General features: G+C 42.7%; 1 protein-coding gene across 5 annotated transcripts in view; it reads right to left on the bottom strand.

The window, feature by feature from the left end:
• TMEM131L (transmembrane 131 like) overlaps positions 1-27630 on the bottom strand; it is a gene marked incomplete at its 5' end in the record, with an annotated part of 77715 nt that overhangs the window by 38293 nt on the left and 11792 nt on the right. For 3 of the 5 annotated variants that reach the window (XM_084285625.1, XM_084285626.1, XM_084285624.1), the window contains 4 exons: positions 1861-1971; positions 4118-4234; positions 5296-5419; positions 6413-6484. In XM_084285625.1, the coding sequence (XP_084141751.1) occupies positions 1861-1971; positions 4118-4234; positions 5296-5419; positions 6413-6484 (424 nt within the window). Of the gene's footprint in view, positions 1-1708; positions 1778-1860; positions 1972-2460; positions 2492-4117; positions 4235-5295; positions 5420-6412; positions 6485-27630 lie in introns of those variants that run through there. The other 2 variants (XM_084285627.1, XM_084285628.1) reach the window with 2 other exon arrangements.

The raw sequence follows: 27630 nt of genomic DNA on the forward strand, positions 1-27630 counted from the left end.
AATGAGTGATTAGGTAGGTATGGGTGGTTTGTTTTGAATGTTTTTTCACTAAAAAACTCCATTGTTTAGTGTTTATGTGTCCTTAAGTTTGTGTGTGTGTAGTCACTCAAACGTCATAGACCTCTTCCTCACATAGCTTCTAAGCCTATGATATAAACTGGACAAAGAATCACACCAGCTTCTTTGGGATCCAGATCAGACCATTAGTGGGGTAAACTGAAAGAGACACTACTGGAGCAGATAGCTATCTTTAAAACAGCAAGAAGGGACCCAAACTTGAGCCACAAGCTCCACTTCAGTCCTCAGATCTCACCTACCACCTTCAACAGCCGAGGAGACTGCGCCATTGCTGCAGCACTTGCGTCCAGACTGGTAACACAGTGAACTGGAGACTAATTCCCCAGTTATAGCCAGGCACTGAAAAATTACACCCAGAGCTAGGAGAACTGAGCCAATACCCTCTCACATCTCATGTACTGAGAGAAGAAGGGTGCCAGCTGGTACCATCCTCCACTGCCAAACCACCTCAAGCTTGTACTGTAGAGAAATAAAGCAGAGGAAAATGTTCCTCACCATATAATAACACAGACATCAAACACTCCCCACAACTTGTCTAACTCAGGCATTCAGATAGAACTGAATGAACAGCAGAGTCTCCTTTCAATCCTCACATGGTACCTGATGATAATCCATCAAGCTAGTTGAGAAGATGCAGAACAACACGTCATAAATAGCATCTTCCTTCCCTCCACCACAAATTACTAAACCTAAAGATTTTTGGTTGCTTCACAATTGTCTGCCTACACACACCCACAAGCATACATGCAAGTATGTATACAGGAAAGACTGTTACTGGGGAAAAGAAGGAAAGACAAGGAAATTGTGAGATATCCTTGGGGAGAGGTAAGACATCTAACATACAGAAAGCAGACTTAAAAATGAGATCTAAGGTGAGAATTTCTCTCAGGTAGAAGAAACAGAAGAAGGCATCATGAAGGCAATCATTGCAGGTTATGTTTAGATACAAGATTAAATTGTTATGTTGTATAATATTCTAAAATACATTTAACAAAACTAAATACATGTATTATACAAAAGGTTTTATCCATAAAAAATATGAAGGAAATAATAAAAGATCAATTTTCCAGTACTACACAGCCTGGATGACTACGAAAATACCTGCAACTGCACCTAAACCTAGGAAACTGTTAAAGCTTCTCTTCCAATTTAAATAGTTATGCCTTGTAAATCCACCTTGCTGTATTCTTCACAGTTCCCTACTTTAGTCAAGCTGAGGTAAACAAAGCTGATGTCTTCAGCATTGACAGAGGTAGAAGGGGATACACCAGCCTGACTCTCAGCACTTCTCACCCATGCAGCACGCCACACTTTATAATTCAGTGACAAACTGTATGTATCACAGCTCTGACCTGGCATGGGGAACAAGTTTGAAATAAAATGGGTGGGGAAAAACAAACAAAAACACACACAGCCCCTCTAAAGCCACTCTCCCCCCCCCGACCCTGTAAGTGGATTCATTTATTTTCAAGACATATCAGTTCTCCACTCTGGTTCAGAGCAAGGGCACACAGATAGTTTTGTTGGCACAACTGAGAACAGCACAGCACAGAAGCAACACTCAAGAACAAGTGGAAGTAGCCTTAAGGCCAAAGGCTTTTGTCTCATTAAAGCCAGGACACCAGCTCACCACGATACCCCTGTATCTTGTAACCCCTCTCCCGCAGTCACTGGTACTTGGATTTTCTGTTAACATTCCTTGTATCCCAACAACCTGAGGACAAAAATCTTTTATGTCTAAGCAGATTCATGTCTCACTACTGTTTGAAATGCATACTGTACCACTGTTTGCGATGCCTGGATGTTTTGAATATGCGGAAGCAGTAAATAGGCGTTTGCTAGCTGCATTCTAGGTTCTTCTGGAGCAGACGTCAAAGTTCCCACTCCAAAAACCTTTTGTTAAAAAAAATAAAGTCATTATATCAACATACAATATATCAGTTATCAGAGTAATACAGAAAAATATTTTACTAATAAGAATCCCAAGGAACAGACTGGTTTTTAAAAATTATTTTAAAGATAATATACATATTAAAATGAGTTCCACTGAGCAGAGTAAATATACACAAAAGTAGCATGTTAGCATCTTCACTCATTCACTATCACATTTACTTATCAGCAGAGTATCAGGGTCTCTCATTAAAAAGCATTTAAACTCTTGCTGTTCTTCAGGCAATTACAATAGAAGTATCTGGATATACTAAATATTTGGAAGCTGGCAATAACCCATATTTTAACCATTTTTAACCTTTTAACTAAGCTAGTTATTAAACCTTTTCTTAATGCAAGTGAACAAGAGGCATTATCTTTCAAATTGTCTTCACAAATGATGGAGTAAAGCAGAACTGTTTTTAAAAAACTACATGCAGTACTTACACATACCATGTAGTCTTTGTTGTCAACAGGCTACTAAGTAAAACAGGAGGCTAATGGCCACATCACAGCGTTACGGTCACCATTTGACTGTGCGGTAATCTCTGGAAAACTGTATTTCTAGCCTGAGGGCATACTGAAATCAATGGCTTTGACTTCAAAATTAAATAAAATATTTTTGATCACTTCGGTTTTTAAAGCCTGCAATTTTCAGAGCACTCAAGATTTGCAAGTTTTGTTTTGTTTTTTTTTACTGCATTTATATTTTCCACTCTGCCAAGATTAAAGACAATGAGATGCAAGATAACCTCTGATGATTTTATTCTTTCTCTCAAGAAAAACACATTGAGGTTTTTCACTTACTTGTATGAAAATAGATCTTTAAAACAGAAGAAAAAACATGTTTTAAATTAATAGAATAACACAGTATTCACTGCAGACCCTCAGGCATTGGATAGAAAATATCCAATCAAAGGGAATATGGGGAATTTTTTTTTATTTTTTAAATGGAGACTGTTACAAATACATTTTCCTGTAACAGTGGTAATCCTCCATTTGGGAGGATCTGCCATACATACTCCTCGCATAAACACATTAGAAACAAGCGTATTTCAAGGCTTTTGGGCTCTCAAGAGCGCTGTAGCTGTGCATCAGCCACTACAGTTATGCCCAATTTTGAAGCTCTTAAACCTAATGCAGGCTGAAATCATGGACAGTCACTTCCTCTGTTACAGATGCCTGGTAAACTGTCCGTGAGTAACAGTGTGCTACCAATTCCAGCAGCAGTCCAACAGAAGACAAACCAATTTTCTGGTGACACTGACAACTGCTTCCCTGCAACTTGTTCACAAAAGGCCCTGGTTGAGCTGACTGGGTAACAAAAAGCAAGGGGTCAGGAGTGAATGCAAAGAGGGGATAGATGCAAAAAGAAAAGGTCAAACACTCTATAATGCCATGTTCCCCTATCTTTGATGAAAAGTTCCCACAAAATTTGGCATTACCCCTAGTACGTGCTAGACAATGGCAATATTTGTATTCCAAAACCTGTATTTCACTGAAGTTAACTATGCTTCATTTCAAGGTCTGTTTTCCAGCACAGCATCAAAGTATGAGAATGAAGGAGCTGGACGGTTGATTAAAGCTGACATTGTTTTTAAATCACTAAATTCAGGTTTCGATTTTTCTTCTACAACTTAGTGAAAGTGAAGAACTTGAAACGCGTAACATTCCTTATAAAAATCAAATAACTTAAGACTCACTTGAATTCCCTAGGTAATCAGACAACAGATGGCTTCAATGTAAAACCTATAACTTCCACTTTCACGTTTCACATATGTTTTTCACGACAAACAAATTCCAGCACAGTGCATTCTAGACAACAATATTACACGGAGCCACCCAGTACTGACAGGACCATGATCGATATGCTATGTACAAACACACACTTACTTTAACTACCACAAATAGTCCCCCTAGCAGTAGTTATTTTAATGGTATACAAGTACGAGGGATCATGAGATCAGCAAAATCTGGTAATAGGGATGAACTGTACAATGTTATTCCACTTGACTTGTATCAGGAATTCAATGAACATTACGTTCGAAATGCATGAATTGCACTTTTAAAAAACAAATCCAAAACGCAAACCAAAAATAAGCAAACTTACCTGATATGAAAGTACTCCATGAGATGAGGTATTTATAAATAATGAGCTTTCAATATTGCCTTCTTCTGTTGGCAGAAAAAGCACTCTGAATGAAATTTTTCCCATCGCTGGAATCACCTACAGAGACCACAAAGAAGCTTGCTTGCTCAGTGCAGTTAATCACAACACCCACCATTCACCCACAGACACTTCCACGTGTACTTCTGTATCCACAGATCCCACTAGCAAAAACTCAGCCCTACGAAGTTTCACCTGTCCATAACTCTTATCTCTTGGAATGCAGAAGAACAGAGCACGCAGCAACTTGCTGTATTATGGCTGGAATTTCTCAGCTAGCTCAGGCCTCATCAATGTTCCTTTTTGCACAAGTTCATTGTGCAGAACTAACTGCCTCCACATCCTTTAAAACTCTTCCCCGCACATAGATACTTACCACAAAGCAAGTCAATCACCTCTGTGACACATTGCTACATGAGTCAAAGCCAAACTTGGGCAAAACAATTCTAACCAAACAGGCCCGTCTAACCAAGAGAGCAATACAGTTTGTCTGCACAGTAATATCCATTCAGGCATGGTGGGGAAAAAAAATAAAAATACAACACCAGACAAAAGCATAATAAAATGTTTTGCACATCAGCAGAGGGTAAAATCTGGGCTTCATCAAACTCAGATCCCAGTGACTCATTCTTAACATGTGTTATATTGTTATACATCATAAAAAAATCTGAGTTAAAATAATGGTCTTAGATCCTATGGCAATTATGCTCATAATTGCAACACAAAATGCATAAAACATTTCAGTATTTTTTTTTTTTTGGTTGAATATGCAAGACCATTGAAAAGACTGAAAATTCAAGGCTGTAAACACCCACATGCCTGTGGATGACTGCATAATGCTGCATATAAGAGAATGAGATTTAAACAGCCAATTTAACACTGAAAAAATCTTTTCTTTCTGAGTTACTGTAAAACACATTTCCTACTGTAGGTTTTGGATGTCTTCTCCCTTACCAATCTAAGTAAAAACGAGCAAAAAGTGCTAGCAAAAACAGAAAGAAGTTGGAGGTCCTAAGAAAAAGCACGAAGAGAAAACACAGAATGAAAAGTTTAGGCCAAAGGAAGCATGAAGGCTTGGCACTTGGCCATTACATAGTTTCCAAAAGTACATCAACACTCACCCGGTTATGAACAGGAGACACATGAAACTGTCTAGTAGCTGTAAACACTGAATTCACCACAACTTCTCTATCTCTACTAGGGTTGTAGGCATGCAGCATTTTAGCTCTGGGTAACCCCAGTAATCTAAAGGGGGGAAAAAAGAGAAAGAAATTATTCACTTTATAAGAATAGGCAATGTACAAAAAGCATCCAAACAAATCACACCAAAACATGTCGATATGAAAATTTCCCAGATACGATTATTCTTTGGAAAAATACCAAAGAAGTTTTGCCCTTTAACTTACAAAGACAAATATATAACACTGCAATACAAGAGGTGCACATAGCCAAAGCTTACTTGGGTCACTCAGAGTTAGTTTGTTCTTGTTGTTTTTTGTTTTGTTCTTTTTTTTTTTTTTTTTAATGTAACCTTTACTAAGCACAAAGCTTTCAATAAGAAAGTTCAAATAACCGAAGTCTTGTTTTGTTTTGTCAGCTAAAACAATGATCTCTTATGGCTTGTGAGTTAGCTAATGTATCTTAAAACCAGCAGCTTACATATACATCTTCTGAAACATTCCTTTAACTCACAAGGGTACGGTGTTTCTGTTTTGGTTATTGACGGAAGACAAATCATCATTTTAAAATGTTGGGGTTTTTGTTTTGCTTGTGTTTTTTGTTTTGTTTTTTTTTTCTTAGAAGAAATCTAAAAATCTCAAGTAATCTACCAGTATGTTTTGCCTCGGGTATTCTGGATTTTACTTTTGAAAGCTAAAAGTAGCAAAAAGCTCTTCCCCCTCTAGAAAGGCAACTTTTCAAGAAAGGAACAACCAGCATGAGGAACTGATTTAACACACATGCAGAATCACCTGAGAAGGCCCTTCTCTTCAGTATCTACCCAGAATGCGTTACAGTTCCCAGTTCTTTTTTCCTCCTTTCTAAAACTACATTAATTTTCATTTACCAAGTGCCTCAAGGTACAAAACGATTCCAACTCCGTGGCAGTTACTTACTATTTCTCTTTTTTTCAGAGGATGGAATGATCTCAGCTAATAATCTTCACCCAAACACAGCCCAACAGAGTTGTTCCTCCCCACTTAATTATTAATTGAAGTAACAATAACACAAGACACTTACTGCATTCCAAAATGCAGGACTGACGGGTGAAAATGTAAGGCCTTCCCATTTGGAGGCATCTTTGCTGAGAAGCTGAAAAAATAAGAAAAGAAGACAATTAATATTTAGTGCACATGATACTATACACAGCAGGGAAAGAAGACATTACAGGCTGTAGGTCCTTGTATTCCTAAATATGCTGTTTCCAAACCTTTTCATACATTCTTCTCTCTGTCTTAACAATGACCTTTGAAGAAGGTTTCTGTACAATAGCACATGTTGGAAAGCTCATGCTAATAAAAGCACAGCTTGATAAGCATTTCACTCGAGATGTAATGCTGTCTTGAACAACCTCCCTTCCTTGAAGGTGTCCCCTCAGTCATACTGATTCACCTGGTTACAAGGGTGTGTAGGGAGCCATGGAGAAGTCATTTAAGAGAGTCCTGAGGAATGAAAATTATGTCAGCATGGAGCAGATCCCCAGTCTAGTCTACCTGGCATTCAGACAAGCACTTGTACTAGAAGAGCTGAGAGATGCACAGGTAGAAAAGCAAATAGCAGCTTGTGAAAAACTGACATCAAAGGAAGTGCTTGCCTAGCTGGCTTTAACACAAAAGCCAACTCATTCCTTATAAGCAGAACAGAATAAGAAAGAGCATGGAAACATACACATCATCATCTTTCCTTTGCCCTAGGAACATTTACAATGAAGTTCCCATCGGTTTTAGCACATTTTTAGCTTATTTCAACATGAGCCGAGATACCCTTAACGTAGACAGAAATCCCAGGGCACCTTCACCACTTTCTCAATTAAAACGTGTTCTCCACAAACCTAAACAGCCGTAGTGGTGGAAAAACAAGCCCAGCACTTGCTCGTTACAGCTACATACCCAGCACACCATGCTGTTGAAAACCTCCCCAGAAGCAGTCGGAACCAGGCTCATCACTGCTGGGCGATGCCAACAAGCATCCTAGCAAGGGCAAGTCTGAGGCGGGAGGGAAGGATTGTGCTCTCATTTGTTATCCAGCTGCTTTGCATAACATGCGGTAGTGCAGTTAATTGGTTCCCAATTTAAAAATGCAGTTCTGTAACATTACACCTTTTATATATTAAAGCACCTACATAATTCTGTTGTTATAGCCCAAAACCAATACAGCCATCATAATTTATTACCAATCAGGTTTATTACTATGAAACCCACAACTTTTATGACAACATTTCTCAGAGGAGGGAGTCAACTCCCTTGCCATTGTAGCAGGAGAAATGTGATACATCCAGGTAGTGTTTTGCTGGAAAATAATGCAAGAGCAAATTATGCAGAACTATGAAGTCCGAGTGAATGACTGAGTCTCCTTCCAACCACCCCCAGCCAGCTCCTGTCCTGCTCCCACAGCATCTAGCACCTTCCAGGCCTCCAAAAGTCATCCTCCTGGACATACCCAGAAGGAAAGTCTGAGCACTGCTGTAAACATAAGTAAATAAAAATTGTCACTAAAATAAAAAGTCCCTGACATGTGAGAGAAAGCACATTTCTTACAAGTACTTAAATATATATATTTAAATGCATATATATATCAAAATAAAAGTTAAGCCATACAGCATATGTATATAGTATCACCTTGAACCCCCTCATCACTTTTCTTAGGTTTTTAGCACCCTGAAGATACTACTGAGATATCTTTTCACACCTGAAAAACCTCTGCTAAGAAGGACAAGAAGCCGAATACTCCTCTGTGCCAATTTGTGTAAACATCAGCAGCTCTCTAAGACTTACTAATCTGTCTTCTGGGGAATTCAGGCAGCAACAGCCTTTCTCTGCCTCTCCATCTATGCAACAGGCACCCAGCGCTTTGGGGATGCAGGAGACTGCATTTCACTGAGTTCGGGAGAACAAGGACGTGACATAGCAGTGGTTCTTCAAAATGCGCTAGGTTGCTGTTCAGCCAACAACCACAGCCAGCCCTCTAGCCACAAAACAGGAAAAGCCCCATGAGAGCAGCAGCAGGGATCCCAGCGCCGGCACCCCATTCATTCTGGAGAAGGCAGCCTGGACCCCAGGAGGTCCAGCTAACAAACTCCACAGGCTCTGAGCCGGCTTCTGCACATCACCATGGAGGTAATTTCTTCCACAAAAGCTGGGAGCAGTCCTGGATCCAGCCTCACCCCTACCACACAGTGTCTCTGCAGGGAACAGCTCAGCTCCAAGCGGACGAGCACTCTTCTCACAGAAGAGAGACACCCCTACATGGAGCTACCGAGCATCTCCATGCACTGCTCCCCAGCAGCCCCGGGGATGGGACCCTGGCTGCACAACAGCCAGCTTCTGCTCTGCACCCCACGAGAGCTGCTGAAGTGCTCCAAGCCCCAGCCTGGCCCCGAAAGCAGAACAGCCACATTCCTGCAGCACTGCGCTCATAACCCTGCCCAGTGGCCAGCTCCAGGGCGTCTGCAGCGCTTATCAGCAGCTGGAAGCTGTGCCAGAACCTAACTCGAGAGCTGAGTTTATTCGACGGCAGGACTCACAGAAAGAGAAATCTACTGTTCTCCAGCTCCGATTTATTTTTTTTTTTCCCTCCCCAAGGGAGAAAACAACAGATTGGAATAGGAGGAATGGGCAGGGGGCCATTCTGCCCTCCACACCCAAGCCACCACTATACATTTTAAGAAGCCCACTGCAATGAAGAGAAAGGGACAAGAGTTCTTGTCCCTTGAAAGGGACAGGAGTGAGGTTCTCCAACGTGTTAGTGGTCTCTCAAAGCCAGCTAGAGGCTGGCACAACACCCTTCTGCATCCCCGCCTTTCCAGCTCAATGCAATGCATCCAGACCTCTGCAGGGGAACTCACACAGAAGCTGAGTTTCAAAGGCAATTTATTAAGATGCTTAAAAGTTGAAGTCACTTTTAAAATAGAACATTTAAAGAACCTCATCTCACAAATGGATTCACCTCAAGTTATGCCAAAAAAGCTCTCTTTTGGCTGCAGACTACATGCCCAAAAAAGTACACGGGACATTTCACGAGAACGTTACAGCCCTGGGAAAGACCCACAAATATCAGCCTAGGAATGGAAGTCTTGAAACAACAAATGTGGAGAAACAGTCCCCTTTGCAGAGGAGAAAGCCTGGTTTCCATCTCCTCCATTGCCCTCTCCAAGCAGCCAGCACCACGCCAAGCAGCCTGTCTAGCACAGCTCAGCTCCACGCTCCACTTCGGGGCATCTCTCAGTTTTTTTCAGGCTCACCACCTTAACACCAACTTCCACGATACATTTTGACAAAACAGGCCAATTCCAAAATTTCAGGGGACATTTTTAAGCTCAAGTGAACAGAACTGGAGAAAAACAGGAGGAAAATAAAAGAGGGAAAGGGGATTTCTGGCAACTGCCTTGGCACCTGAGCAGTTTCAGCTAGGTTTGCACTCATCTTTGTATCAAAGAAGTAGTTTAGTTGCCTCCATCACCACTGACAATTCAATATCCTTCCTCCTTCTCTGGCTAGCCCAACCTCACCATACGAATTAAAACGCCGACAGCCTGAATCATCAATCTCCAAAGGAAAGAAGAAGAGCTGAAGGGATGGGGAGGTGGGCAAGGGACCAGCACAGTCACCCAGGGCAGACGGGAAGAGGCAGACACTCTCCTCGGCGGAAGAAGAGGGTGGACCCGAGAGGTGCACCTCTTTATAGCAGCATTACTCACACTTCACAGGCCAAAAACAGAAGAAAAGTGCTTACCCCCTAAAAATGCAAACAAAAGCCCAAACCTACTCTGAACAAGTTGTTTCTTTTTAGAAAACTTCAAAAACCGAGTTAATCCTTCTGACTATATATACATACGTATATAACAACCCAGCAATCCACAGAATAAACAGCAGCTAAGCAGAAGTGCGGAGAATTTTACCCCAATGTCTCATTTTCTTTCATCAGCTCCTCCAAACCTTCCTTGTACCCTTATTTCTTTGATTACTTCAGATTACCTTAGGAACCACATTATCTGATGATTCATAAAGCAACATCTGTAGATGGAATAATCATAACCGTTATTTAGTGAACTTTCCCCATCCTTCCTTTTTGTGCCCTTTGTTGACAGCATATGGAGAAAAAACAAAGGCAGGGCATTTTATTGTTTTTTTTTTTTCCTTTGTGGTTTTCTTGGGAACAGCAGGCAAAAGGGACTGGATTTTTAACATGCAAGAGGTCCTTTTAAGTGACTCTGCTAAGGTAGAATTATGCTGGTTTTTATTGATAAAAATAAAATCCAACTTTTTATGTTTGGCATTTTGGCACTTCGTGTGTTCAATGTATGAATACTAATGAACCCACAGAGTGAGGCTTTGAGATACAAAAGCATATACATGCTGTATATGAAAGCACAATTTTTATATGTAAACTGAAGCAAAGAAACAAAATTCAAAAATCTCATTCACTGTCTGATTTTAGATTCATTCCTCCGGACTACACCTGATAAACAAAAAGACTAAGGAGATTGACACATACAGAAACAACCGAGCCCAAATACTTTCAGTAGTGCTGACTACAGCTGATGGGAAGAGATTGTGTTGACAAATGAATAAATTGTTAAGGGAGAATTAACACAGATACAGAAACAGATCCCAGCAGCCGCTGAACCAAAGTCTTCTGCAAAGACTTTGTCTGTCAGGTCACCTAGCTCCTCTCTTCTCTTTTACATTTATCATCAAGCCAACACTCAAAAAAAAAAAAAAAAAAAAAAAAGCACCTGGAACATTTCTAACTACAGGGTGGTTGCATTTTTTTTTTTTTTTTTTTTTTTGCAACCACCAAACTTAACATCTTTCCTAACGGCAGAAAGAACCACCAGAAAACCCATCTGCCCTGCTACAACCCTACCAGGCTCACGGGCAAAGTCCTCTGCAGGCTGCGGCACCTGGAGCAGCGCTGCTCCCACCTGGCTCCCCATGTCCTCACCACCACATGCTCTTCTCAGCACCCCAAAAATCACGGGTTATTTATTTTTGTAAATGAAATAATGCCTAGCAGGTAAAAGAACAAACATGTGAGTTTTAAGCACTGAGAACCTAGAAGGCGAAATAGCCTCCGCTATTCTTAGTGCTGCATTGTTTAGGGAAGAGGGGGAGGACTGACTCACTGCTTCTGAATGCTTGGGGACAGGCAATTTGTCGTCAGGATTCCTTTATATATGCTTTACAAGAGCGCTGTGCTGTCTCTGCAAGACGGGTGGTGGTCTTGTTGTTCTCTGAGCTACCCCACGGACGTCAGGGACCGACTTCAGAGCGTGGAAGGCAGGAAGGGCCAAAATGGCATCACCCATCAAAAAACACTGCGTGCAGGCCTGCTATTTCGCCCATCTTGGCTAAAAATAGGAAAGGGGAGCTAGACCAAAATAAATCAGTGGGACGGGCAAGACAACTTCTCTCCAAAAACAAACTCCATGATTTACAGCCACAAGTCATGACTTAAGGGGACAGACAGGTCAAACAACTTTTTCTTGGTGTTTTTCTAAAGTTGGCAAAACAGCATAGAGCCAGAAAGTTGCAATCTGGCTTATTTTAGAAGGTGCTGAGGTAAAAGAGGTAGGTAAGCCTAGAGAAACATGAGAGACACCAGCCGCTCCTCACTACTTCCAAGCAGCCCCTGCGCGCAGCCTCCTCTCCTCCAGCCTCCGGTTCCCACTGCCATTCGTGGTTCTTCTGGGTAACCTTTGCTCACCTTCCTGTGAAATCCTGCAATAATGTTTATAGAAGCTCTTAGCAGAACAGCTAACCAAGCCAGCGCTGCTTTATTTTCACTTATTACAAAACCACAACTGTATCAAATTCATAAAGATCAAGCTCATAGGATCTGACGGTAAAGAGCTTACAAAGTCTCATTTCTCAACAGGATGCGAATGTAAGGACACAAATCTGTTTTTTCTCCCTGTCCTCACACCCAAACAGACTCCTTGAAAAACGTCCAAAAATGTTAAAGGCAGGCCATGATAAAAATCAGAATAAGACCCGTGAAGAATTTTAACAGAGAAGATGAGCAGTTAGACATGAAATCTTATAACGAATATCTTGGTGAAAAGAAAAGGCTTTCTTCTCCAGATGTCTGTGCGGTTTATATTTTAGCAGCAGCAGCACAATAAAGCGTGTTTAACAGCAGAATGGAATTATTCTCTCCCATAAATCAATCCTCAACTTCAGAAATAAATGAAACCTGTACTAAATTAAGAAATGAGTTTACAATGACTTCAGTTCATTTGAAATTGTTTTCTGAAACCTCTTCTTTCAAAATCCTTCAGCCACCCAGATTTCAAGCAACAACCGAAGCTCTCTAGAGATGGTCCAGAGGGAGCTTGTGTCTTTCAGGCATCTTGGACAGTTGCTTCAACAACTAAATAAGAGCAGAGATTCTGGAAAAGGCAAAGTGGTGCTGCCGAGAGCATTAGCAATGCTTCAGAGCTACTTCATTAAGCTTGGCTTTCCAATTGCTTTTAAAAACAAAGGGCACAAAATCCTGAAAGCCCCAAGCTCACCTCACGGAGACCACCACGTAGGTTCCTGAACAACGCGGGTCACTCCAGCATGTAGTCAGGGAATCAGGCATAAAAATCAGGTATTCATGTACCTGCGGGGCCTAAATAGAACCTGAAACTACTCGTGGACACACACACACAAAGATGTTTTGTTTCAGCCAGGCCAAGAACTATCTGAAGTTATTTGTTTTGGATGAGCAGACTGGGCCCACTTGTTCAAAACGCACATCAAACACGTTCCTCTGAAGCACCTCCGTCACCACCAGCAAAGTCTGAGCATCCTGGCAGGCAGAAGGCCTACCTTCATCCTCCCTTTTTCTTCTTACAATGAAATAATTGCTTGTTCATTTTGCAATACTTCAGAAAGCGATCTTTAAGTACCTAAGAGGATGGTAACTGCTCTGAAATAAAGCCTTTAATTTACCTTCTTTCCACATTTTCTTAAGTTCTTAAGAAAACAACAACAAAAAAGAGTCACTTGCCTAATGAAACAAAAACTTAAGCTCCCTTAGAAGCCCAGGCATTCTTGACGTTTCATCCTGAATTACCAGGTCCTGGAATTCAGGGGTTATGAGAAAATGCTGTATTTCAGTTCCGTTTAAAGAATGCTTCTAGCCCATGAGTATGTGAAATAAAAACACAAATCCCAAAGGCACAAAAGCAGTTCATATGTGTGTGTTTTGTTTTTTTTTTTTTTTAAACCTCAGAGCTTTTCAGCCATATCCACTCTCCTTCTCTTCCCCCCCCCCCCCCCCCCCCCCCCATGTAATTTGCTTACCCTGCAGTTGCCAAATCCTCCAAAAATGTAGAACTGCCTGCACAACCCTGGTTTGTTCTTCAGAGCCTGACACTGAGCTCACAAACCATTTCTAAGATGCTAACTTGTGTTCATCTGACTTAGTGAAGAACTATTAAGGAATCAAACCTGAAATCACCCTGGTCTACTTCAGAGGCGTAAATAAATGTCTTTCTGAAGAAGGCTGACCATTCGCAACCCAAAACCGTTTCAACAGAAGCTACAGGACTCTGTGCCTCTGAAAAAACACGGATTATCCCAGCTCCTACCTAGAGTCTCTAAACTGAAAAAGAAACATTTTAAAGCCGAGATGTGTTGCTCACAGTCTTTTTCAGACATCTGAAAACACAGCTCAAGAGTGAAAGAGTACACAGAAGCACCTAGCAAAAAGAGAAGGCTTGTACAATGCCAGCACAGCACCTTCTCAGGCTAAAAGCCGAGCCACTCTAGCTGCAAGTCTTGCACTGGAAATAGCGTGACATTTAAATGGCTGCTCCCTACCCAGTTTTCAAAGCATTTCACTGGAAGCAAACTACACAGCACACCCCTGTGAAGGAGGTAGAACAAAAGATTCTCAAAAAAGGCAAAAGATCGACCACATGCTCACCTACCTTGTACCTAAGGGCAGCATATTTCTTCCCGCACACTTCTGCGCACCAGGTAGGCTAAATATTGAATTCTGCCCTTGCAACACTGAAACCATGGCAGATTTTAGTGGCAAACACTGCTTTTAAGCATCATCCTGTACAAATGTAATTAGGCATCTAATGAAGACAGAGAATCAAGAAAAAGAAAGTACTGATTCTATGACACCTGCCTTAATTAATTCACTTTAAAATACCAATAAACTCATTTTCTCTTCCTGCAGAGAGTGTCTATGAGGGGAGAAAAGATGCTGAAATTCAAAAATGAAAATTAAGGAGGGACCATGAACAGTACAGAAGGAAGAAGTCCCAGTCCAGCCTTTGAATGCATCAACTGCAATTCCAATTTTACTGAGTAATTAATTTTATCAAGCACATAATCTCACTCAAAAATCTCCCTAGGTGCAACAGCAAAGGGCCAATTTCTGTCAATTCAGCAGCAACTCCACTTAAAGCGTTTCACTTTCATGTGTAAGGGCGCTGCAGTATTTATCCCATGTAGCAGCACATCTCTCTCTGGTCTGAGAGAATGGGGGAGGTTATTGACAGGAAATACAATGGGGCTGCAAAGCTCAGAGTAATAGGAAGTTACATTCTTGTTAAATATCATTGCACCCAACCATTTCCTTTTTCTATTTACAGCTGCAGCCAAAAATTTCCATCTTGACAGAAACCATTTCAAGTTAGAATAGTTCAGCAAAATGCATGAAAGAGCTCTGTGGTATCTGATAAGCTTGACCTGCTTAATATTTAAGAGTGATAATCTTCCTGCAGTAGCCGTCTCTTGCTGTTTCTTCATTAATTCGAGCATTTTAGCTTCTTCTCATAATGAACGAGCACAAACCCTTAAGACAGCTAAGGTTTGCATGGTAGACCTTAAGGCGCATAAGAAACTTTCACGCTGCATCTGGTAAGCACTAAAAATCCCCTCCCCTTTTTTCTCCCCATGAAGCAGAAAAAGAACATCAGCTAAAAAGGGAAACTAAGCAACTACAAGCAAGCTCGGACCCAAGATTTAAGAAATAAACATAATTTCTAAAAAATCTGGGTTTGATTTATTGCCTTTGGTCTGGACAATGCAACTGATACCACCTGCCCCTGAAAAGAAGCCATGGAAAAGTCAGCAGGCTGAGATGCCATATAAAGCTGCAAAATCCAGCTTTGACACCCAAGTGTAAAACATCAGCCTGGACTGCACGTCTCCTATCTTTCATGAATTACAGCCCAAATATTTAAGCAAAAAGTATAAACTTCAAGCCAGATAGCTTCAAATGCTACTACTGAGGAAAAAACAAACACTACACCGTTTAGATGGATTAGGCAGCAAACATTTACAAACTCCTAGGACACTGGGCAGTCCTCGTAGAAAACAAATACAGGCACCTCTTTCAAAACCCTTTCACCAAGCTTTTGCTACAGTAACGCACCAAGCCCAGCTCTCTGTGCTATGTTAATTTCAGTTTCATAAGGGAAAAGTTATAGCTGCTAGTGATTGCCTGGCTTATTAAAATCTTAATTTTCTCTGCCAGCAGAGGAAACTTCATGCAAGACTTCCTCAGGCACGTGCAAGCTATCCAGAATTTCAACAACACATGCTAGTTCCCTAAGAATATCTGATTTTTTGTCACCAAATAGTATTTTCACAAGCTGTATTATATGACTGTGGAAATACAATTTAAAAGAGAAAGAAATTAAAAGAGCAAGGCTACACTATTCTTAAAGGTACTTTAAGCACGGTGCCGCAGAGTCAAATTGCGATTACACAATCCTCCTCCACTCACAGCAGGCTCTAGCAGCAGCTGAAAATGCCGCTCCCCCACCCCATGGGCCACTACAAAACCTCACTGGGGAGAAAAGTAAAAGATAAGCATGAGCCAGTAACCAGACCGCAACATGGAAAAAGTAGCTTCATCCCAAAATCACCACCTCTCCATCTCCCAGAGCATCATTCTGTTCTTGTGACGCGTTAAATCTTTGCTTCTCTCTCCTTCTTCTGGTGCCACTTGACAAACCTTTTTGTTCTGGTGCAGCAACCTACCGGATTCTACAGCATCTGACAGAAGCACTGCATGATATTATTTATCATGCTTGATATGTATTTTCTCCAGCAACACTTATTTTCTTCTCATGAAGTACACTGATTTTCTTCTCATGAAGTACCTTTTAAAATTTCAATAGTGAAAAAAAAATGCAGACTACTTTTAATGTTCATTCATATTTTATTAACTGATTGCACTATGCAATTTCATCTTCATCCGTACGCTTCAATGCTCCAGTCATCTATACCTACCATCAAATTAAAAGCTTCTGCTTTCCAGCTCCCTGTATAAGACTCCAATTACGCTTCCAAGTACATACACCCCCTTCTGCGGACAGAAAAAGGGGGAATCCTCCACAGCGTCAGATCATTTCCACATTTTGACCTAAAGCAAAGAAGCCACTGCAGCGGCAGGGCACCACGCAGACAGCCTGCAGAATTCCCCTAGATGCAACCTTTTGAAATACCCAGCTTGCTGGTCTGTCTTGTGTCACTCAGCGCTCGCGGTCATGGCATAGAAAATGGAAAGACACTGGCGTGATTTAGTGCTATTAATAAAAGGAAGCACTCTCAACAGCATATTTGTGACCTACTCCTAAGTACTAACAAATATTTATACTTTATTAGATTATGTTGTTAAAAAAACATACAATATGAAAAAAAATTATACCAGAAAATCCAAATTAGCAAAAAAAAAAAAAATGGTCACTACTAGAATCAGTAATTACAATGCTTATTGCAGGAATTATCAGGTCCTTACAAAACATCTGGGATGCGTTGAAGTCAATGCACAGCACGTTCTCTGGGCCAGCTTCTTCTGATGTATAAAATGATGCAACACTCTACTAAGAAGGAAAGCAGAACTATACGAAATGCACCCCGTTTCACAGGTTTATTAATGAAACATCTACCACCAGAAATCTCAGCTATGGTATAGCTGGCACATCAACCTCTGGAGCTCTGCTGTCCAGCAATGGGCACCTTGAGCCTTTAAGCTAACATTCGTTTCCTACAGTACAAATTAGTATGGGAGGGAAGAGGAGAAAAATGAGCTGGGAAAAAAAACAGCAGGAAGTCAGCTTTTGGTACTTTGTATCAGTTCAAAAAATATATATTGCAATCAAGTACTATATTAAGACCTCACTCCCCCCCCACCCCAGATTCTAGTATTTCCTCCTTTATTTCAAAGCCAAGAAGCTAATCAGAGTTCAGAGAGTTCAAATGTCAGCCCATCGCTTTTAACTCCTTATGGTCAGCAAGAAGAAAGGGAAAAGGAGCAAGCCTCAGAAAGCACAGCTTTTTTTCTTTTTTTTTTTGTCTCTAAGGACAAAGAATCAGTAAAGCTATTCTTAACGTCTTAATGATCCTCAAAAACCAGAAATTTGCTTCAAGTGAAAGAAAGGATGTGCTTCGCTGCTGCACGCTCCACAAATTAATCTATTTAATATGGAGCTTCTCAAGTTCCCTGCATCAGGAAAAGCTGCTATCTGACAGACCATGGCCTTCCCTGCGGCGTGAAGATGTATTTAACATGCTCGGCTGTGCTCCTCTCACTGCTCCCTTCTCTACAAGGTTGCAGGGATGTGAACATCCCTGGCCCAGCTGGGAACCCACACCTGAGCACATGCCCACTGCAGGCAGCAGGGCTCGATGCAGGGGGCCTGGAAGTCCAAGGGACCGGTAGCATTTGACCCATTATTATGATCACTTTGAATGCATTTGCTTTCGTTCTCTTCTCAACCTCTAACAGGCTTCTTCCTGTCACTCAGCAGTGATACTGTATGCTAAAAAAGTTTGGTTTTGTTCACAACTCACCCACCAAAACGCAGCCCGCCGCTTCAGTGACCAGAAAGCATTCACCGTGTACAAGAAGGGGGAGGAAAAAAAAAAATCTGTGCAAGACTGAAAGCATAGGGATGGCAGTGGGGGGTGGTGGTGTTTGTTTTAAAGTGGCTACAAGCATCTGCAGGATCAGGCACGTTATCCCAGCAACACTGGGACCACTGACAAAGGGCAGAAATGCCTCCTTTTCAAAAGAAGAGTTTAAATGCTCCAGAAAGTAGGTCACCAATAGGCCAAAGAAATACCTAAGCAGGCAGCAGGCATCTCATGGGTTGCAGGCAGCAGGCTTGCAGCAAAGGACTTGAATGAAAGAGAGCACACCAAGACAGAAATGGGACAATAGCTATTGAAGAAAGGCAGTTAATAGCAACAAAGCACGTAAAGCACGGGTCAAGGAGTCGGTCAAGTACAGGCCCTTCAACTCCCCACCCTCCTCCAGTTGCCAGGAATCAAGATTTAGACACAAAACAGCGATGCACATGGCACACAGCACTAGCAGGCAAGCAGGCACAAAACCAGAAAGGGCTCAGTAAAGCCACAAAATGAAAAGGAGCTGCAAAACGTGGTCTACATGACTATTACATGACTACTCATTTCCTAAGGGCAGTGCAATGCTTTTCATTGTTCCAACCCCAGAAAAAAAAAAAAAAAAAAAAACAGGAATTACACATTTATGCTTATAAGGTTAACGCATTCGTTATCTCTGTGTTTAGGTCATAGCACCATTTATTGGTGCTATGTTTATTGCAGAGACCTTAATTGTAAAATGCCACGCCACAGCTTCAGTCAGTGAGACAATGCAATTCAACATAAAAAACACCTGTAGACACAAGGTAAGAGGTGACTTATGATGTTGCTCATGAGGTCCAACTTGTACCTTGTGTAGTAACCTACACGGAGGGCACACACAGAAGGGAAGTTGCACACTTTTGACTGCCAGAGAGGGGAGGCTCTTTTCAGCTTTGCATGGACTCACACTCGTTTTATGTGAACAGCAGTGGTTACACACGGTACAAACAGTTATGAATCAGTCACTCCCTTTTTTTTTTTTCATTTTACTTCCCCTTTGCTGTTGTCTACCTTTCCTTTAATCGTCAGATTGCTATCTGCTGTTGTTGTGCCTTATCATTTTGTCTATCACTTCAGATAAGCTAACCTTCATCTTTCCCCTTCCTACCAGTATCTTCATTCACTAGACATTTTTTCAATAATTTTCTTTTTTCTTTTCTTGGTGTTTTTGTGATTTGTTGTTGTTCTGTTCTGCTTTTGCAGGGTCTTTTTCCCCTACGCAACCTTCGCCACCGTTTCTTCTGTCACAACGCTCTTCACTCCCGTCTTTCCAGCAGTCACCCCCCAATGCTTCCCCCACTGCTGAACTCCAGGCTCACCATCACATCTAAGCAGCTTCCTGAGGTACACTAGAAGCAGGACATCTCACCAGCACCACGTGCGATCTGCTCGTGGCCCAGCCCTTCCTGAGCTGTGCAGCCATGCGTGGACGGCAGCCTCCTGCTTCTGCACGGTTTTGCCTCAGCGAGCGAGCCTGCTGCTCCGAGCCCCAGCCGGAGGCTGTGGGACAAGGAGCTTCTGCAGAAAGAAGGAGCCAAGTGGGCAGGACAGGCTCGCTGGGCCAGTCAGAAATGCTGAGGGTTCGGAAAAATTGCTGTAACCTCACCTGGCTTCTTGTCCTGTCCTGCAAGGGGAAACCACACGGGACAGTGGCAGGCAGGCAGGCTCCACCAGGATGGGAGCAGAGCACTCCCTCGCCTTGGGCTCTGAAATTGGGAAACCTGTCCCTCCCACCTCCCTCCGCGGGCATGGGAAAAACAGGCCTCTCCACAGGCACCTCAGAGAAGCTGAATTAAACCTCTTCCCCCACACACACTACAGAAGGAGCCAGAGGAGACCAGCCTTCCACCACCTCAAGCTTTGTCCCCAGTCGGTGCCCAAGGCGGGCATTTCACCACCGCTGAGATCACCTACCTGTGGTGTGGACAGGTCCTGCCTCTTCCTCAGTGTCAGCTCCAGGTCATGTGGGGGGTGAACCTTGCCTGTTCTTGCATTGTTTTGATTTTATTTTTTTTTATCCTGACTGGTGCAACCTGGTTACTGTAACACCTTCTACACTGACCTGCTCTCAAGCAGCAGATGGGCAATGCCACAACAGCACTATAAGTGTATGGGACACCACACTATAATCAGTGGCAGCAATACCACGGTGTCCTGGGGCCCCTGTAACACAGCAGATTTCCCACATCAGCCACTACTTGGCTGTCACCTCCTTGCAGCCCCACAGACTCCGGCACCGGCTCCCCTCCAGCAACTCCCTGGAGAGGGACAGGGCTGCTGCACCTCAGGGTTTGCACCTCCTGGGTCATTCACGATGCTGAGTGGTATTTATTAACACCGATAGCACTGCTGCTCCAAAACACTGGGGATCTGTGGCACTGCAGGAAGCGAGCTGCTAAGGCCCTGCTCCAGCCACTGCTGCTTCAGGCCCAGGGGCTAGGGCTGATGCCCGGCTGCACCAAAAATGTCCCAGCCGCTGGGCCACAGCTTCAGCAGGACCCTAATTTCACTCTGGGTGAAAACACAAACCTTTTACATTTCAGACGTTTGTAATACATAGTCTTTGTGGGCTGTTCAACTTCTCAAGCAGAGAGCAAACAGCTTCACACGGCAATTTCTGCGTTAATCCCAGAAAAGACAAGCCAGCCCTTCAGAACAACATCCAGCGTCCACAGCTCCAGAATTCCTCCAAAGTACATCTTCACAGCTTAAGCACTGCCTCAGCAGCAACACTCAGGCAAGTATAATTACTTTAAACTTTAGAATTACTGCTTTTATCTTCTGCCATACATAACCATTTTTTAATGAATTACAGCAATTTACCCTTGAATAAAACTGTCGTATCACGTCAAATAATTGCCTAACAGAACCCGACCAGTTTTGCTTTCTATCCTGCAGCTCTCTCAGGCTTCAGCCCCGTTGTGCAACGACAGCTGATAACACCACAGCGTATGCGAGGATGGCCTCCAAACCGAGCGAGACGTGCACGCAGACCCCACCTGTCTGTAGGACGCCCTGTCTGAGACAGATGAGGGATTAGCAGCTTCTACAAGGAAGTTGTTGAAGACGTGGTGCACTTCGTTGCTCTGAGTATAGCAAGCTGGACACAGAACAGACAGCAGGTCCGAGCCTTGAGAAGCGTGCACATGCACATTGTCAGCTGGTTGGGGAAACTGCACCTTTTGTCCAAGAGCACCACGGCTATGGAGTTAAAACGGTGGAACCTCGAGACCTTGGACACCACACAGAGGATCCTCCTCACAAATAGTACAAAAACAAGAGCACATCTGTTTTTTCTCTCTCTGCAGTGCTAAACACATCACACTGAGACCACTGGCTCAGAGTCAAGGAAGTCTCCACAGCTGCTCATTGTTCCAGGGGTATTCCCCACGGCAAAGCACCACACTGCTCAGGCAAACGTGGACCCACGTCCCAAATGCCTAGGGACGGTGTTCAAGCCCATAATACACTTGTGTGCATATGGCCTAAAGTTTGCTTTGATACGTGACTGCCAAACCTGTTTTCATTCTCGCTAGTACGAAGCAAACACCTACAGCCCTAGGACTGCAAGGAGTTGCCCGACCCCACCAAACCCACGTATTGCCTGTGGAGGAGCTCTTCAGAAGTGCTCACCAGGGCAGGAGGCACTGGCGGAAGGAATATGCCAGGTGGCAAATTTATGGCTTAATTCTGAGAAGCAGAAGTTGCAGAAACAATTGAAGCAGCTTCACAAGGAAGGTCGAGACCTCAACGCACCAACAAACTTTAAAGACATCAGGCACTAACATTTGGATCCTCTGCTTGCCAAACACTGTCAGCTCTGAACAAATCCTGCAGGAGTTGACAGCAGATGTTCCAAGTGGCTCAAACCTGGTCCCGAAAGCTACTAGAAATCTAAGGCTCTTTATTAAAAACAACTCCACTTCAAACCCCCTTGTCTTGCAAGAGGGAGAAGACCCTCAGTAAATCGGTGGGGGGGGGGGGGGGAGGGGGGAAAACTGCAGTGTAAAAACATGACAGCATTCAGAGTACACAGAGAGGAATAAAGAGCAGTAAAATAAGACTTAACTTTCCACTAGATTACATATCAGCATTCACGCATGACTTAAAAAAAGCTGGGAAAGTCCCACTCAGAAGATAAATATACATGTGCTACCAACAAGACAGATAGTAGCAGAGACTCAGATAAGCAGAATAGAAACTGCTCACTTTTTACTTTGTTTTATCCACTTTGTGAAGCTGAGGCTGCCTATCCATTCTAATTTAAAGGTAACTTATTTTCATCATTGCTGAGATACCTGACAAAGGGATTACCCTTCAGTCTCTCAAAGAAAATAACCAGGTGCCAGAGAGAAATACTAAACCAATGGACAGCAATATATGAAATAAATAATGCTTTACATACACAGAAGAAATACCAAGAATGCATGTCAGATCAGTTTTAACTTAAGGTCAATTTTCCTTCTTTACATATACCACTTGGTTTCTGAAAGTCTTCCCAAGTAGAGTGAAGTTGGTGAAATTATCATTCCATCGACGTACAAGCCTCTCCAAAGTCCAGATCAGCTTCAAATTTTAGGAATGCAAATGAACTGACATCATGCACAAAGAAGGCTCAGCTACATGATTGCAAGTGTCATCATCAGCCACCATCCCATCATCTGAAGGAACAGTTTCTAAATAAGCTAGGCTTACAAACTAGAGCTGTTTTCTTTATTTCTCATGTTTCCTGAAGCAGCAATGCTGTTGTGAACAAGTATTTAACATAACTTTTTCTTACTCACAAAGTTTGACCTCTAACCCAAACACAAGAAAATCAAGAACCAGGGGAAAGACACCCTGAGCTTTCAACTGCACTGAATGGTTTGCATTATTTTCACTTTCTCCTTTCTATGTCCAAGCCCTTACAGCTTCTTCATGTGTCTTCACAGGGTTGTTTTTTTTTTTTTTTTACTGTAAAAGTCAGCTTTTACAGGCAGTAACAAAGCCCATTATTTTGCACTTCAAATTTCTTAATTTTGATGTCTGTGGATTTCAGGTACATGGGCGGGTTAGATAGGAAACTGCTGACTACTGGTTCACAGGGTACTGCAGCAGATGCCTTGTACTAGACAGGGAGCTGTCAGAAGTCAAGAGGTTTGCAAACAACAACAACAACAAAAAAAAAACGAGGGCTCTCGCTATCCTCTTGGAGAGCACTGCTCTATTTTGAATTCTCAGCACAAAACTTCAAGGCAATAGGTTCTCACTGAGAAATTATTGTGTTTAAAGCTTATATAAAGCCCATTTGTTCCACAGAAAACAAGCTCTGCAGAGTGTACAAAAAAATGGTTGGCCTTGTCTAATTGCATTTCCATTGTACCTTCTACAACTTATCAGGACGAAAAAAATGCAGCATTATTTATACATCACTTTGGAGGAGAGAGAGAGAAGTGGTGACCATTGACACAGCGTGGTTTTGCTCTCCAGCTTCCACACCTCAGGCAGCAGGCTGGACATATCTAAATTGTGAGCCCCTCAGGGGACAAGACAGGCAGCTAAATTAATCACGCTGCCCCCACACTTCTCCTTGGCTTACCTGATGAAAGCACGCTCTTGCACACAAAGCAAGTATTTGCAGTGAGTACTCAGAGTCCTGCAAAAGCACCAACACATATCACTGCCACATGCAAATACCGTATCTGATAGACTTGTCCTGCCCCTGACACGGAGAGGACTGCTTTGTCCCATCAGGAAGGGGGAGCTGGCCGTCCCTCAACAGCCACCACAACAAAAGAAGTCTCTGCCCTAAACAGCTGCCAAAGAAAGTGGATCAAAACGAACATGAAGACAACACAACCGAAACAGTTCAGAACTCAGGCCTGAATTTATAACCAAGACTGAACCGAAAGCAGTAGTGATGACATTTGTTTTGATTTCCTGTCCATGTTTCTACCTACATTAGCGTGGCAAACACCGCAATGACCGGAAAGGCTCCTTCACCCGATTGCTTCCAAGTCACCACCTGGACCCACAGCCAGGGTGGGAACTCTGCTTTCCCAGGGCACATTTCCTATTCAAATTGAAATACGTCAGTGTTACAAGCTGGGCTGTATCACCTCTGACTCTCTAGGAAGATGGGAGGAAGGTAACAGCACTGCCCGTTAACACTTCACCACACTGCTTCGGAGACACTCCAGGTAACCCCATATTCAACTTACTGAAATCAAGCCCACGTGCTGGCGCTGGTGATTCACGAGTAGATTGTTTGCAAACTCCCAAAAGCCAACAAGCTGCTTTATTTTTTCTACTCTGGAATGATTTGCCAAATCTGTAACAGCAGGAAAAATAAGACTCCACATGCTTATAGGGTGTCAATTTTCAGATTGCTGACAATGGGCTATTATTCCAGATGTCCATCTTTTAACTGCATAATGCTAAGATTAAAATTACTCAGAATTAAGCCCTCTTAAGGAGAACTGAACAGCAGCTATTAGGGAAGCAAACCTTATTTAGTAATAATAAATGTATAGATATAAAGCTAAATCTTTTGTGGCCCACTGCCCACAAATCACAAGGATTATCTTGAGATTAACACTCATGTGAAGTTCATTATTAGTGTATTAAAATGTAAAAGCAAAAGGATAAGAAGAGAGTTCCTACCCTGAAGTAGGTGTATTACAGAAGTAGCATGCTTGGGCAAAGGTGACACCGAGATTACGATGGAGACAATGACAAACGTGCCACAGCAGCTGTTTGCTTTTGCTATTTCCCCCCTCCCCCCCCCTCTCTAAACACACGGTGCCCTTACGTCCCTTTCTCCAAAAGCAGGCAGGTTAAGCTGGACAAGAAGGACATCTGGGTACCAGGCTGACTTATGGAGTGCTCACAAAGATCGCACATTTGGGGGCAGACTCTTGTCCCAACATACAGGCTATGCATAGCTTAGCAAAAAAAATAAAAAATAAAATAAAATTAAAACCACCCGTCCAGGCAGCAGGAAGAAAGAGGAAGACAGGACAGAGGAGACCACAGAAGCAAGCCAAGAGGTCAGGTCCAGAGCCTGGATGAGGAATGGGCTTGCCAAAAAACCCGTTCTCCTTGGGAGGAGCGCAGTGGTGATGCTGTCCCCTGGGGGAGCGCAGCCTCCACACACAGCTCTGGTTCAGAGGTCCAGCACAGCCAGAGGAAGAGCCCAAGCAAGGAGCGTTGTGCGTGTTTGCAGCTGACACTGCTGCAGGAAGAACAGCCCCCAGCAGCCCCCACACCATACACACCCTTCTGCCACGGCTGCAAAGGAAAGCAGAGAACAATCCCAGGCTGATGTTAACCTTGCAAAAGCTAAAGCAAAGAAGTGCTTTGAATCCAGAGGTGTCTTGTGATCCGACATGTAGAGCTGCACAAGGTAGGGGACAGTACAGGGAAAACAGAGAGGGCAAGACAGCCTCTTTCTCTTGCTGTGCAGGCTTGAGACTGCAACCATTTCAGGCATGGGCTGGACAGGAACTAAGAGAAGCAAGAAACGCTGTCATAGTAAGATACGCAAAAGATCTGTGGAAGAGACAAAAAGCCAGAAAGTGGGAAGAGAAAATGAGGAAGAAATTAAGAGAACGAGAGAAAGAAAGAAAGAAAGAAAGAGATAGGTCACCACAATGTGAAACCCGGTTCATTTCTCCATTTCACATGGGTCATTACAGGCGAGAAAGTTTCCTCCAGCAGCACAAATACAGCTTCTTCAGAAATACTGATCTCTGTGCAAACAATAACCTCACAGCCCCAGCTGGGAGGAGACCATCACTGCCAGAGCAGAAACAGGGAGAGAGACAGCCTGCATGGCTTCTCAAAGCAGCATAAACCATATGAAAGCACAAGTGTTAATTCTCAATTGCTAAACCAAGACTGCCTTCATTTCTCAAAGTCAAATTGCCACCCGTAGATAGGGAAGTCCCCTCTAGGTCAGTGTACAACCTAATGTATAGGTCAAGCTCTCACTGTCCTGATGACGGGCATCTTTCGGGCCACGAGGGCTCACAACAGTGGGCTCAAATTCATACCCCACCAGTTGTTTTTGGTTTAAGTTCAAAGAGACAATGCACGTTTGAGATGTATGGCAGTGTACTGCCGCAGTGTGTCAAAGACAAATTGAACCTGGTGATGCATCACCTTTAAAATACTCCAGTGAGGGTCAAATAGGAGCCGTGCTGCAGACAGGAGTTTGACAGATCTTTGCAAGATGCAGCAGGAGTGCCTCATCTGCCTCTAGCTCCAGCTCCAAAGCAGCCGTGGCATCAGCTCTTCAGCCTGGTCTGAAACAGCGCAGCTGCCCGGCTGCTGCTCTCATTTCAGAAATGGTTGAAAGTGACTCTGAAGTAAATAAATAAATGGGTAGCTGACTCATTTGCTAGCACACAGCACTGGCATGCAATGAAGTGGGGGAAAAAAAGCAGGTCTTTTACTCCCTGTGTCAGCAGACAAGCAACACAATTGCAAAAGGAGCGGCATTTTGGAAGAAGCAATGCACATAAGGAGCGCAGCTGTCCCTAACAGCACGTAATGCAAAGTTCATCAAGGCAAAGTTCATCAGTGAATGAATTACAACACATAAATCAGAGATAAAAAGATTAAAGAAACAAGAGTTCAGTATGCCACCCTGGCCATGCCTGGCAGAAGTCTAACAGAGTAGGAATAATGCTGATAGCTCCTTCCAAAACCCTTTGTTTCTTCATCTACAAGAGATCCCTTAACTTTGTCAACCTTCCAACAAGTTTCTCCAACAAGCCTTTTTTATTCCAGCTTCAAGTGATCCTCCTCAGTCCCTACAGGGAACCCAAACTTAAGAGGTAGGTGCACGCATCTCATTTCCACTCCCTGACTTCCACGTTCATTTCTTTATAAAAGAATAAGTTTTAAGTTTTATCCAATAAAACTTAAAAGATGATGGTCCCTTGGTGATTTGGTGAAGTTGTAAGATACAACAGCAGTGACATATCAATTAAACACAAAAGTTAGCAAATACCAAAAGTATTTTTGGTGCAATTCAGTGAGAACACCCATGCTATGCATACTGTACAAGTGTGTTATTTTACGCAATGGCAACTAAAAAGCCTTTTCCCAAGAAGACTTATCTTTATACATATAAATATATACAGACATGTACATGAATAGACACGGATATATATGTATATACACATGCACAGATGCCTGATTCTTTCTAAAAAGTTCAAAATAATTTAAAATGTAATAAAAGCAATGCTCAGTATTACGAGTTAGGACCAAGCATGTATGCCAGGAAGTCTTCCCCTACACAAAGTATTTGAAAAATTAGTTGAAGGGGTAAATTTAATGGCAATCTGAATG

This window comes from Netta rufina, assembly GCF_964035555.1.
Source record: "Netta rufina genome assembly, chromosome: 4".
Classification (NCBI taxonomy): domain Eukaryota; kingdom Metazoa; phylum Chordata; class Aves; order Anseriformes; family Anatidae; genus Netta; species Netta rufina.